General features: G+C 37.0%; 1 protein-coding gene across 3 annotated transcripts; it reads left to right on the top strand.

Annotated features, from left to right (window-relative positions):
• Positions 1 to 2455: 2455 nt before the first annotated feature.
• polm (polymerase (DNA directed), mu) lies at positions 2456 to 12143 on the top strand. Of its 3 annotated transcripts, XM_042395504.1 has the most exons (12): positions 2457 to 2935; positions 3671 to 3848; positions 5314 to 5412; positions 5491 to 5661; positions 5753 to 5824; positions 6023 to 6143; positions 6222 to 6354; positions 7049 to 7151; positions 7294 to 7665; positions 7753 to 7836; positions 7926 to 8040; positions 11774 to 12143. In XM_042395504.1, the coding sequence occupies exons 1-11, from the start codon at positions 2742 to 2744 to the stop codon at positions 8010 to 8012; spliced, it is 1614 nt and encodes a 537-aa protein (XP_042251438.1). In that variant the 5' UTR covers positions 2457 to 2741; the 3' UTR covers positions 8013 to 8040; positions 11774 to 12143. The 3 variants fall into 3 exon arrangements, with proteins under 3 accessions (XP_042251439.1, XP_042251438.1, XP_042251437.1); XM_042395505.1 differs by lacking the exon at positions 11774 to 12143 and having other exon boundaries at positions 2456 to 2935; positions 5320 to 5412; positions 7926 to 9597; XM_042395503.1 differs by lacking the exon at positions 11774 to 12143 and having other exon boundaries at positions 7926 to 9597.
• Positions 12144 to 13552: the final 1409 nt, after the last annotated feature.

Raw genomic sequence — 13552 nt, forward strand, 5'->3', positions numbered from 1 at the left:
GGTGAAAGGAGAATTAAATTACATGCGTATGTTCTCAATCATGTCTCAACAATCTCATAATTTAGCTGCAGTTAATGGTTTTTCCGCAGTTATTTGTTGTGAGCTGTTGTACAGGCATACAGGCAGGTAGCAATCAGTGCGGTTACACGCCCGACCTGCTGCTTGTCAAACCGTGAAATGAGCTGGCAGCTGAAGATGTTCTGCTGAGCTGATAGTATAGATGGTGGAAGTTACATCAGACGGCTTATCATCTTCATCTTCTCTACTGTGACGGTATTATAGTGGCAGAACCAGCTCTTCTTACCAACTTGTTCAGCCATGATCCACCATATATCATCCCTGCTGAAGTGTCCCTGAGCATTACACTAAATCCTGACCACATACAGTATAAAAACACCACTAGTCAACATTACTTATATCCAAAAATATTAACAAATGATGCTACACTGTAGACTTAAATGATAGTTGACTAACAAATACTGGCTGTTATATGTGTTCCATACTATATCTACAATTTGAGTATGACTTACATATACATATGTAAGCTGCTCATAGTAATATATATCATGCAAATCAGCACTTTTATGCCAAAATTGCACTCTGGTTAGATGTCAGCTGCATGTCTTTGTTAAGTACTTGTACTTGTTAAATGACTTGTTCAATGACAAAGTTGAACCTTGTTAGATGTTGATTTTTGTCTTTCCACAGTGAAAGTGTCACGCATCTCATTTTTTGAAAACAACTTGAGGCGACGAGGTCAGGACTCGGCTCGACTCACAGGCCAAACAACTGCTCATTTTCTGGTCATCAGCTGGTACACAGAGAGCATTCAGGCCGGACGTCCTGTCGAGATACCAAACAGACAATTTAGGCACTTATGCCTAAATTGCAATCTGGTTAGATGCCAACTGCACCTCATTGTTAAGTACTTGTACTTGTTCAATGACAATAAAGTTGAATCTAATCTAATATGTATGTATAAGACAGGTGTGAAAGTACTGTATGTATACTGTATATCTGAAATGAGCAAATTTACAGTATATATATATAAATACACAGTACCAGTCAGTCAAAAGTTTGGAATCACCTACTCATTACACATTCAAGAGTTTTTCTTTATTTTAAATATTTTTATTTTACACTGTAGAACAATACTGAAGACATCAAAACTATGAAATAACAGATATGGAATTAGGTAGTAAACAAAAAAGTGTTTGAGAGAAAACCAATAGTGTGCAAAGCAGTGGCTACTTTGAGGAATCTAAAATATGAAAGATATTTTGATTTGCTTAACTCTTTTTTGATTAATACATAATCTCATATGTGTTATTTTATCATTTTGATGTCTTCAGTATTGTTCTATAATGTAGAAAATAGTAAAATAAAGAAAACCCCTTGAATGAGTAGGTGTGTCTACTTTTGACTGGTAGTGTATGTATATAAATAGACTGTATTTATTTATGTAAATATATGCATACTCACTTGCCAGTTTATTAGGTACACATAGATAATAATAGACTACATCAACAACCTCTAATTTGAGGTCTTACCTGCACACTTTTTAAATTAGATAAGTAACTTAAGGTGACACCAGAGGAGAAGGTGATGTTTGGTTTTTGGCATATAATTGTATTGTCTATGATTATTATCATCTTAAATTGATGTACTTGGTCTGTCCATTTCTGTCAGGAAAAGAAAAAAATAAATAAATGAAAAGTTATGCATGATAAAAAAAAAGAAGTATGAAACGGTAAATCACTATTATGAGGTTGGAAATCAAAAGTTTGTCTTATCAAGACAAAATTATGAGATAAGTCTTTATTTAGTTTATTTTTATCATAACTACCTTTTTAGCTAGTGGGTCAAAAGTTTGTTTTGACCTGGTAAGTCCAACTTTTAAGATACCAAGTCAAAATTATAAAATCTAACATAATTATGAGGAATTATGACTTACTATCTTATCATTTTTTAGTTAATACAAGTATTAATGATTATTGATTGATGATTAATGATCATTATTATAATTATTTAATGATTAACCTTTTATCCACTGGGTCAAAATTCTTCTCAAGTCAAAATTATAAAATACTAATCCAAGATGAAATAATTAGTCAAAATTTTGATGAATTGTGACTTACTATATCATCACTTTTTACTTAATGTAAGTATTTTTGTTTACATCATGACTAACTTTTTATCTAGTAGGTCAAAAATTGTGTTTTGACTTGATGAATCCAACTTTTAAGAAAGCAAGTATCTAATTATTACAGATATTGTAAAATGTTGAAATACTAAGTCAAAATTATGATGAATCTTGACTCACTATCATAATTTTCGCTTACTATAAGTACTTTATATTTTATCATGACTACAATTTTTATCCATTTTTATTTTTATGGCGTCATTTGGCTTCCATACCGGGCAGTCTGGGTCTGTAGTGCGCTGTTTCCAGTCGGAACTATTTTGGTAATGCGCTGGAGGAGTCGGCATAGAAACACAGCTGCATCCGGTGGTACTCCACCTCAGAAGTTTGCTGCTTGAAGTGGTTTTCTTCTTAAACTACCTCAGAAAATGAAACCAGTCACATCTGACACCTTTACTGCGGGACGTCGTAGCACTTTATGAGCAGTAAATCACTATTTTATGATAACTAGCATCATAAAAGCAACAGAGAAGAGAGATAAGTGATGGATGTATGACAGGACAGAAGCTGCAGTATTTATTTAACTACACAGTGAACTATGGTGCCATTAAAGCGAAGAAAAGTGTTCCCGTCGCATGCTGGGAACACTGGGACTGACAGCAGTGGAGAAAAAGTCTCCAAGTTCCCTCAAGTTGTTTTATTCCTGTTGGAGAGAAAGATGGGATCCAGTCGAAGAGATTTTCTCTCTCAGCTCGGTCAGAAGAAAGGATTTCAGGTGGAGGAGAAGTTCAGGTAAGAGCTGTTTCCATTTCTGCAGCTGTGGAAAGTACATTTACTCACCTACAACTCTGAGGTACTTTATTCTTCCACTCTACTACATTTCAGAAGGAAGTCTTGTACTTTCTACTCCACTACGTTTATTTGACAACTTCAGTTACTTTTCAGATGAAGATTTGACACAATGGATAATATAACAAGCTTTTAAAATACAACACATTGTTAAAGATGAAACCAGTAGTTTCCAACCTTTTTGGCTTTTGACGTCTTACAAAAAGCAGTGTGTAGTCGGGGTCACATTTCACATGTCTATGAGTTGCTAACAGCTCCACCAAATAGTGATTTTTCCCTCTAAACTTCTCACATGCTTTCATTTCAATAAATGTTCAAATGATCCAATATTTCAGCAAAAAATCAAAGATTAGAGAAAAAGTCCAAAAACTGAAAACAGATTTGTGTATCAAAACTTTGTTTTTTCTTCTTTCCTCTCCCATTAATCATCTCACGACCCCTCAGATTTATCTGCTGACCCTTTGGAGGGGCCTGACCCCTAGTTTGGGAACCACTGGACTAAACTAGCTAATTGTATATAAAGTAGTTGAAACTAGCTCCACCTCCAGCAGCTACAACAGTAACATGCTGCTCTAACACTGATGCTTCAGTAGTATTAATGTTTATTGTCTGACCTACAGCTACAGTTATGTTTATCAGGAACCTTGTTAGATGTTGGTTTTTTTTGTCTTTCCACAGTGAAAGTGTCACGCATCTCATTTCTGAAAACAACTCGGGCGACGAGGTCAGGACTTGGCTCGACTCACAGGACGGCGGTCGAGGCCGAACAGCTGCTCACCTTCTGGACATCAGCTGGTACACAGAGAGCATTCAGGCCGGACGTCCTGTAGAGATACTGGACAGACATAAACTACAGGTGCATTTATGTTGTACATGTGCTCCAACCTGCAGGGAGGATGTCTTGATAGTCAAAAGGACGATTGTTTCTAAACTCTACATCTGTAGTATCTACAGTAGACTTAGCACAGAGAAAAACCCTCACAGCAATAAAAAGGCTTTACTTACTTCAATATGAAGAGCAAAACCTGACATGAGAGAGTACAATTATACACAAAGACACAGAACATACAATAGTCTATAAGTAGATAAATACTCTCAGTAAAAGTCTGAAAATTGGGATAAAAAAGCAAGAATAGAAGATGATATAATACAAAATATTAATATTAAAGAAATACATAAATATGCACATCAAAGAATAAAGTACAGGTATGTTATTATTATTATTATTATTACTATTATTAACAAAACTAGTTTTATTAGATTTTAGCCTGTATTTATCAAACATCAAAAAGTTATCTATTAGTTTATCAAATGATTTACTCTTACTGACAAGAATTTACTCAAACCTGCGACATTGTTCATTCTTTTAAAGAATCCTGTCATTTTACTTGATGAGTATTCTGCAAGGAAAGAAAAGTTCATTTAATTATTATGAAATCCTAAATATCTCCTGTGAAATTACCAACAATGTAATAGTGTAGATTTATGATATATAGATGTATGTAAATAGGGATGGTATAATGATGGAAATTGGCTGATATGGAAACAAAAAGAAGACAATTCAATGCAATTCATCATTTTTAAGAGAAAATTTTCTTTTGTTCCACCTGCTGATTATTTTCTCAATTAATTGTTTAGTCGATGAAATGTTGAAAATTTGGTGATGTATTCAATTAGCTTTTTTTTTGTCTGACTAGAAGTCCAAAACCTTAAGATAAGTACTATACTGTCATATATGACAAAGAAAAACAGCAAATCATTGGCATTTTTGCTTGAGAAATGACTGAAATTATTAATCAATTATCAAGAAATAATCACAGATTAGTTTTCTTAGTCTTCTGTTCGTGTAAACTGAATATATTTCAGTTTTAGACTGTTGTCCAGACAAAACAAGACATTTGAAGACATCATGTCGGGCTTTGGGAAATTTGGTGTGACATTTTTGGACCATTTCTTGACATTTTATAGATCAAACGACTAATTGATTAATCGAGGAAATATTTGGCAGATTAAATGAAAATAATTGCAGCCTTGCAGACGGTGAAGATGCATAGAAAGTGATTGTAAACTAATCAATGTCAGCTTTATTCTTGTCGTTTGCACTCGTGAGGAAAATCACAAAAAAAGAAAAAAAAGTGTTGCAGCATCCTGTCCTACACTATCCTGAATTATACATAATGTGTTACATATTGCAATTAGGAGTAAAAGTGAAGTCTTTTTACTTTTATCTTTCATTTAAGTCCAAACTGTCACTTTTTGCAGTTTGATAAACACACGTCTTGGATTTCAGCAGAGCCATTTAATCACTGTGTGTCTTTCAGGAGCAGCAGACAGATGAAGCAGAAGTTGTGATGTTCTCGGTTCCCAGCTACGCCTGTCAGAGAAGAACCACTCTGGACAACCATAACACCGTCCTCACTGTGGGTCCTGCAGCAAACTGTCACATATTATCACTCTTACAGCAAATCTAGTTGGTCTAAATGTATTTTCTGTCTCAGGATGCGTTGTCCCTCCTGGCTGAAAACGCTGAGCTCAATGATGAGGAGGGGCGAGGTGTCGCGTTTCGACGGGCCGCCGCCGTGTTGAAGGCTCTCCCTAAAGCGGTGACAGACATGACGCAGCTCAGAGGGCTGCCCTGTCTCGGAGAACACTCACTGAGAGTCATCAAGGTCTTTTTATGTACATTTCTTCTCATGTTAACCTTCATTTAACCACACTTAAATAAGGTTGAATAAGCATCTTTTCTCTCTATTCCTGCAGGATGTTTTGGAGAACGGAGCATCAAGTGAGGTTGAATCTACAAAACACTCTGAGCGATATAAAGCTCTGAAGGTTTGTAGCTTAAAACTAAAAAATTTTAGGAAATTATTGAGCCTTTTGTAAAAAAGAAACAATATATTTGTGAACAAAAATATAGAATTTTGCCAAGAAGCTGTTGAAATAAACGTAAATCCCCTGCTGTTTAAGAATGCCGTCTTCATATGTGTCAAAGCTTGTGTTGTTTTTGTATTAATGCAATATGTATTTCAGCTTTTAACAGGTATTTTTGGAGTTGGAGCAAAGACAGCGGATCGGTGGTTCAGAGAGGGGATACACACTCTCCACCAGTTAAAGGATTCAGGACATTCGCTCAATCGAGCGCAACAAGCAGGTGTGTATCTCAGTGCTCATGTCTATATATAGACTGTCTTTGATCTTCTTTCTGAATGAATATCTTTTTTTCTTCCAGGTCTCGACCACTACGATGACCTCAACCAGTCGGTCACTAAAGCAGAGGCCGACACCATCGGTGAGATTGTAGAGAGAGCTGTCCTTGCTGTGTTACCAGGGGCACAGATTACACTAACAGGAGGATTCAGGAGGTAAAAGACCAAATGCTTTACATTCAGTAGATCAAATGACACTCTGACACCTTGATGTTGCAGCAGCACCTGCCTCTGCTTCCTCTGCTGGAGACAAAATATTGAGGTGAATCTACTTCTGACAGTTAAAGGCCTCTGCTTCACCAGAAAGCCCAAAACATACAGATTAACAGAAGTGGAGGTTTGTAACCTCAAAGCCTCGAGTTCAAGGAAAGACGGAGGCCCTTGTTTCCTGTCATCCTGCTCTTTATCAACATGGCAGCTGATAAATACATGTAGGTCAGAAGAGACAAAGTCATTTATTCAAAAAAGCACAAATGCTTCTGAGGTAATAAAATGCCATGATGTATTCAAGTTACCTGTTAATTATTATATCAAGGATATTATAGTAATAATAAAATCTATTTATGTAGCAAACAGAACATATGACAAAATAAAATAACAAATACACACATATGTACACATGAAATTCTCACTCTCTCTTCACATGCACAGAGTCATACACACACACACACACCTCCCGCTGTGCACGTTTGCCAGATTAAAAAAACAATTATAAGAAAGCCTTACGATAAAAGTGAGTTTTTAAGAGCAACTTGAATGTGAAAAAAACACTTTAAGAATCAGCAGTTCTTCTCACTTTGCAGCTGTATTTTATTTTGCTGACATTTTAAGAAACTGTCCCTCTCTGCAGAGGAAAGCTGACAGGGCATGATGTTGACTTCCTGATAACGCACCCAGAGGAGGGCAGAGAGGAGGGACTGATGACTAAAGTCGTCTCCTGGTTGGAATCGCAGGTGAATTCCACTCACTGGCTCTTTTTTTTTTAACAATCTGGATTCATGTTTGCCTCGTTCTCACTGCAGATTATAAATCAGTTTGACAAACTCACAAAGCTGCAATTTAAAGCCTCTTAGCTGAATTGTTTTGTCTCTCCAGGGTTTCCTTTTATACCAGAAAATTACAAGAAACTCCTACCTGGAGGCTAAGGATGGTCCTGCTCGGTCCGCCTCCAACATGGACCGCTTCGAGAGGTGTTTCTCCATCTTTAGACTGTCCAAGGTGGAGAAAAAAGGAGCAAAACAACCAGAGACACTGACAGAAAATGATGTAAAAACACATGCACAAGAAAACCTCAAAACACATTCACATACCTCGAGTCAGATCCAGCGTGTGAGCGGTGAAGAGGAGGATGGATCAGAGCGGAAACAACCTGCAGGATTCAGACCGTGGAGGGCTGTGAGAGTGGACCTGGTCGTCTCTCCAATCAGCCAGTTTGGTTTCGCTCTGCTGGGCTGGACAGGATCCAAGGTGACGTCTCATAACAGACTTCTGTCATCTGTTGCCTGCTTCATTGACAGGTGAATAATACTTAAACTGATTCCATGTTTTCTGCAGCTGTTTGAAAGGGAGCTGCGACGCTGGGCAGGACATGAGAGGGCCATGTCTCTGAGTAGTCACGCTTTGTACGACAATAAACAGGTAAACACTGTTTTTAACACATTTTATAAGTTGTCTGTTGCTCTGCTTTCAAATACAAAATGATTTCATTTAGTTTTTTGCCATCACAGAGTCGATACCTGAGAGTGATGACAGAGGAGGAGATATTCGCTCATCTTGGTCTGGAGTACGTTCCACCGTCAGAGAGAAATGCATGAAGACGCTCTTCAGGAAGCATCATCTCAGGTTTGTAACCTGGAGTCAGGAGGGTTAAACGTTGTCTCAGCTGTGTTCAGACTGACTTTAGCTCTGCGTGAAAGTACGTAGCCCCCGACGACATTTAACATCTAATCTGTCCTAATGTGAAACTGCTAAAAACTGTGCAACCTTGACCTTGTTAAACAAAGTTAACAAAAACTGACTGATAAATTAAATAGTTAAATTTATATTAAAAATGTGTGTTTAAATATTAAAAGCTCTAAAAATGCCCTTTCTCGTTTCATCTTTGCGTTTATCTTTTCCCCTAAAATATCTTCCACCCAACAGGAACACACACACACACACACACTTCCACACATGCAGTATGTACAAGTCGCAAAACAAGTCTGTGTCTGAAATCACTCCCTCGTTCATTCATTTATTCACTACTTTTAGGGACTTATAGAGAAGCTTCACTGCCCTGATTTGTTTGTTTGTTCTTGAAGTCTGTATCATATCTGTGTTTACACTTAGACTATTCTTCTTCTGCTCCCTTTATAATAGACAATAAATAGTTTACTAATAGTGGGCAGCAAATTGAGATTTCAGACGCTTGCTAATCATCATTTTGCGTCATCACTATCAGCTGTACAGTTGCACAACTGTAAATTTTCCATTTGGAAAATTTTGCAGGAATTTGGTCAGAAACCAAAGTGTTGCACAAACTGAAATTTTAACCCGATGATGTCAGTAGAGGAAAAGTCAGAGAATCAACAAAGTTATTAGAGTTCATCTTGAGGAGAACATGAACTTCTGAACCAAACCTCACTGCAATCCATCTGACCTCATGGTGGCGCTAGAGGAAAAGTCAGAGGATCAGTCAGTAGGATTTATCATCTGGGGAACACGAATGTTTGAACCATATTTCACGGCAATGCGTCTGAGAGAAAGTGGTGGACAAACAGACATTAGAAAAGGGTACAAACAGTGCGTTTGACCATTAAATGGCTCAGAATAAATTAATAAAATGTTAAATTTGTTTTTCATTTATTATCACCTGGAATTTTGAAAGATAATGTAGATCTCTAAAAGGATGCAAAGAAGACATTTGCTCCTAATCCGAACTGAAATTAACTGTTAAAGTGTGACAGGATTAAATCTGCGGTCATGTGAAACACGCTTGAAGGAGACCTGATAAGAGAACTAAAAAGAACATCATTTGATCTAATCAAACAGCACAAGACAGCTGAACATGATAAAAAGTTAGAATCTGGCAAAATACACTTTAAAAAGTTCGAAAAGTTTTCACTTTTGTATGTCTTATATACCTTCAGCTTCAGATACAGTGTAAAAGGAACAAACCTCCCAGCAACACACACCTGTGTAGCATTGACCTGTATTCTATAACGTCCTCTCGGTCTTATCTATACATTTTCTGAGATGAAAGCCACACAGCTGTGCAGAGCGGAGATACCACGAGACCTCAGTGAAAAAAACATTTAAGTGCAGTTACTTAAACACTGAACTCAAGTACCAGGTTGAAGTACTTCACTGTATTTCCATATTATAGTACTACTGAGTAGGAATCATTCATTAATTTACTATAATTTCTATGTGTCTTAAAACAACAGTCAGGAGCCCAAACGAACATTGAAACATGTTTTTCTTGCTGTAATCATTCCTCCTGTTCATACTGACCATTATAGGATCCCTTCATAATGCACTTACAATGTAAATGATGGAGGACAAAATCCACAGTCCTCCTTCTGTGCCAAAAATGTATTTCAAAGTTTATCTGAAGCTAATATGAAGTGAGTCAAATCAAGTAGATATCTTTCAACGTTACAGTCTTTTTAGTGCCAAAGTCCCTCTTTTTGTTAATGTACTTCCACCACAGCTCAACAGGGAAACACTGTCCGAGGAAACACAAAGAAATGTGTCAGATATCCACTTGATATGACTAACTCAGACTGCTGAAGCCTCATATAAGCTTCACATCAACTTTTAAATGTGTTTTTTCTCAAAACAAGGACTGTGGATTTTGTCTGCCATCACTTACATTGTAAGTGCATTATGAAAGGATTTCTTAACACAGTCAGTATGAACAGGAGGAATGATTACAGCAAGTAAAACCAGTTTCAGTGCTCATTTCAGGCTCGTGACTGTAGTTTTATGACACTTGAAAAATTCAGAACCTGTCCTTGAAGCTTAAGAAGGTTCGTAACATGAATCTCGCAATCATCTTTGCTTTAAGATGCTTTTATAAAACAGAAATCCTCCTTGACAGTAGAGCTCTTGTAGGGGCTGCAGACATTTCCTGTGTGTGTGTGCGTGTGTGCGTGTGTGTGTGTGTGTGTGTGTGTGTGTGTGTGAGAAAGAGAGTGTGAACTCACAGGCGTTTCCTTCACCTCTTCCTAACAGCCTCATTAACCTCTAAATACCGGTTTAACATCAAAGGCCGTGTCACAGCTCACACCTCCGTCTCCTCTTTGACATGTGAACACACTTCTTCATGTCCTGCCATTTTTCTGCCAAAAAAACACCTATTTTTTTTAAAATTTAAGACAAGTGACCTAGTCAGTTTATAGTTTTTATTTCATACCTAGACAGGTATGAAATATAAGCACAAAACTATATGTTGAGTGTTTTTAGCTACAAGAAATGCAGTAAAAGGGGGAAAGTAGAGTTTTATTTTGTGTTTCTAAATCACCATTGACACATCTCTGCTTTCGACACCGTATGTGTGAACCAAAAGTTTCAGATGGAGACACGAGAGAGACATCGTCCTGCACCGGGGAGACTACGAGTCTGGGCTACTGTGAGAACAGAGGACAGAGGGGATGTAGTTTATGTAAATGTCAGTGAATTTAACTGTTTAATTTTAGCTCTTACTCTCCCCATGGATGATTCTCTCTGTGTATGAAACTGTACCAAAAGGTCTAATTTCTGTTTACTAGAAGGAATTAATCACATTGCAGCTCTTCTGCAGAATACCAGGCTTTATTCACCTGTACAAGGAAAAGCTAAGAAGAATACCGAAAGAGAAAATAATGTAAGGGACACTCAAAATGTGTCCCGCCAAAATAAATGTAAGGCTTGTGCACAATGTAATAACACCAATACAAGTGAGAGGAGTTTCATGCTGCTGAAAGAGTTGATACCCATATAATACATACTAATTGTACACAGTACTAATCGTCATTGTATGCTGGTTTTTTTGTAGTTAATATACAAGAAATTAAAATACAACATATTTTTATATTAGCAGGAAACTCAGATTTTCTCAAAAATTGATTTGATTTCTTTTTTTTTTCTGAGATGTGCCTGCAGCCGTTTCACCACCGTCCACTTTTGTTTTAATTTTGTCCAACTGTGAGTAACTCCTCCCTTTCCTTTGTGCATTGCATTGTGGGAGAATAGTGTCCATCAACAACACACATCAACGAGTTTTTAGTCTGCAAAAAAAAAAACCTGCTCAGAATTAGTCTGATTCAATTTTTTTGCACTATAACTTGCATATTATATTTATTTTGCACATATTGTAATATGTGCAAAATAAATGTAATTTGTGAGTTATAGTGCAAAAAACTTGAGGTAGTTGTTTGATGCTATTAGAAGAAATGTAACATTCATAACTGTGTGAAATCTGTCTCTCAGTAAACATAAATTACCATATAAATGAGACATTATTTAACATTTTAGGGTTATGGGGATATTCACTATTACCTGCTTTAAAAGCTTGGAAACCCCTCAGGTGTGCTGATAAATTTAAATTTCACAGTCTCCAGGCATGCCTCGCTCTCTTTCCCCCCATTTGACGAGGGGAGTCGCAATGCCTGCTCGTCCACCAGGACCAGTCCCGCTGGCCCCATCAAAGCCCAGGGAGCCTTTGATGAGGTTGATAGGGATCAATAGGACAGGGGAAGAGGCCTTAACTGACTGTGTTACAGACGGGGCGGGCAACTGCTGGAGACTGCCAGCAATGGAGATCAATGATTATTGGGCGTCATCACCGCCTTGATCTGCATAGAGGAGTCCGTTCAGCATCAGAGATGTTTCTACTTCTTCTGAAGGATAAGTTTAGTGATATTCTGTATTTTTAACCTCCATTGTTGTCTAAAAACTATTAAAAACACGTCAGTGAGCCACACTGCTGCCCAGAAGTTACGTTTATATGCTTCTGAATAGTTTCTTTATTATGTCGCTCTGTCTATTTCCTGGATTATGCTCACAGGCAATGTTTTTTTTCTGATTGAATGAATGAAACTAATCAATTAATCAAAACAAAAAATCTATCAAATGTGTTTAAATAGCACAATTCTTACAGTGGAAATAATTCAAAGTGCTTCACATAAAAACAAAGATTAATGCACTAATAAAAGGAATAAAGTACGAATCAAGAGAGAAAAAAAAGAACAACAACAGAAATTCACGTATAATAATTAAAACAAGCTAAAGACTTGATTCAGTTATTTAAAAAAAACAATTAAAAAGTAGTTAAAAAGAAAACAGATGTGTTGATTAAAAGCTAAACTAAAAAGATCAGTTTTTAGCCTTTAAAGGACACGACTGAGGTTTCCTGTTTGATGTCTGCTGGTCGGCTTTGACACCAGAAACTGAAGTTTATGTGCAGCAACAGAAGCAATTTAGTTCAGGTTAGTGAAAGATTATGGTTTCAGTTAAATGTTAATAAACACGTCGTGTCTCAAGCTTCAAGTGACTTTTTTCTGTATTAAACCGAGATCACGATCTTTCTCTAACATTAATAAGAGCTGCAAGAGTTGAAACATTATCATTAAAAAGTTACATAGATGCAGTCAGTACCAGCAGATATTAGCGAGATCGGATAAAAACAATGAAAAGTGTTGTTAGTTAACATTTTACTTTACTTTTTAGCGACTGATTAACAACATTTCCTCATTATGTTAACAGAAAACATAATTCTGCCTGGATTATGTTTTCTGCTAATATAAAACATCTGTTGTTGCAGATTAGTTTTATATAAACATCATTTCTAGGGAACACAGTTGGCGTGACCTTCATCACCATGAACACACACACTGTAGTTTATTTGGACTTAATCCCATTTACACACACACACACACACACACCGTCCTGCTGCTGGAAATATACACTAGAGCACCAAATGTGGATTAATCCGCTGCTGAAAATAGTCCCCAACAAATGAACTATTTCCTCCTGTTTGAGTGGCGTTTGTGAAAAACTACAGTGACCAGCTGTTTTAGGATATTATTTAGCCCTTTTTAAAAATATTAAACTTTCTATTTGTGAGCTGTTTTTAAAGATTTATGTCTTCAGAAGGAAGCAGTGGGCTCTGGGTTTAGAGCCACAGACAGTAGGGAAGTCAGAAAGTATTGAGACGGACTAACATGTTGTTAGTTTTTGTAAAAAGTTGATAAAGACTAAAAGAGATATTGGCTCGTGTGCAGATATCCGAGCAGACTCCTGGTCTGTCGGGGCATGTGTCTCCTCCTGGTCTCCTCCTGTCCTCTGTCAGTGCCCCGGGGGGGGGGTCGAGGTGTGTTTGTGTCCATAACAG

The sequence above is a fragment of the Thunnus maccoyii genome, chromosome 19, assembly GCF_910596095.1.
Source record: "Thunnus maccoyii chromosome 19, fThuMac1.1, whole genome shotgun sequence".
Classification (NCBI taxonomy): domain Eukaryota; kingdom Metazoa; phylum Chordata; class Actinopteri; order Scombriformes; family Scombridae; genus Thunnus; species Thunnus maccoyii.

Coding starts and splice junctions, on each gene's coding strand:
- polm (XM_042395504.1), top strand. CDS start 2,742: ATGGTGCCATTAAAGCGAAGAAAAGTGTTCCCGTCGCATGCTGGGAAC. Junction 3,849..5,313: donor TGGACAGACATAAACTACAG/GTGCATTTATGT, acceptor TGTGTCTTTCAG/GAGCAGCAGACAGATGAAGC. Junction 7,666..7,752: donor TGGGCTGGACAGGATCCAAG/GTGACGTCTCAT, acceptor TGTTTTCTGCAG/CTGTTTGAAAGGGAGCTGCG.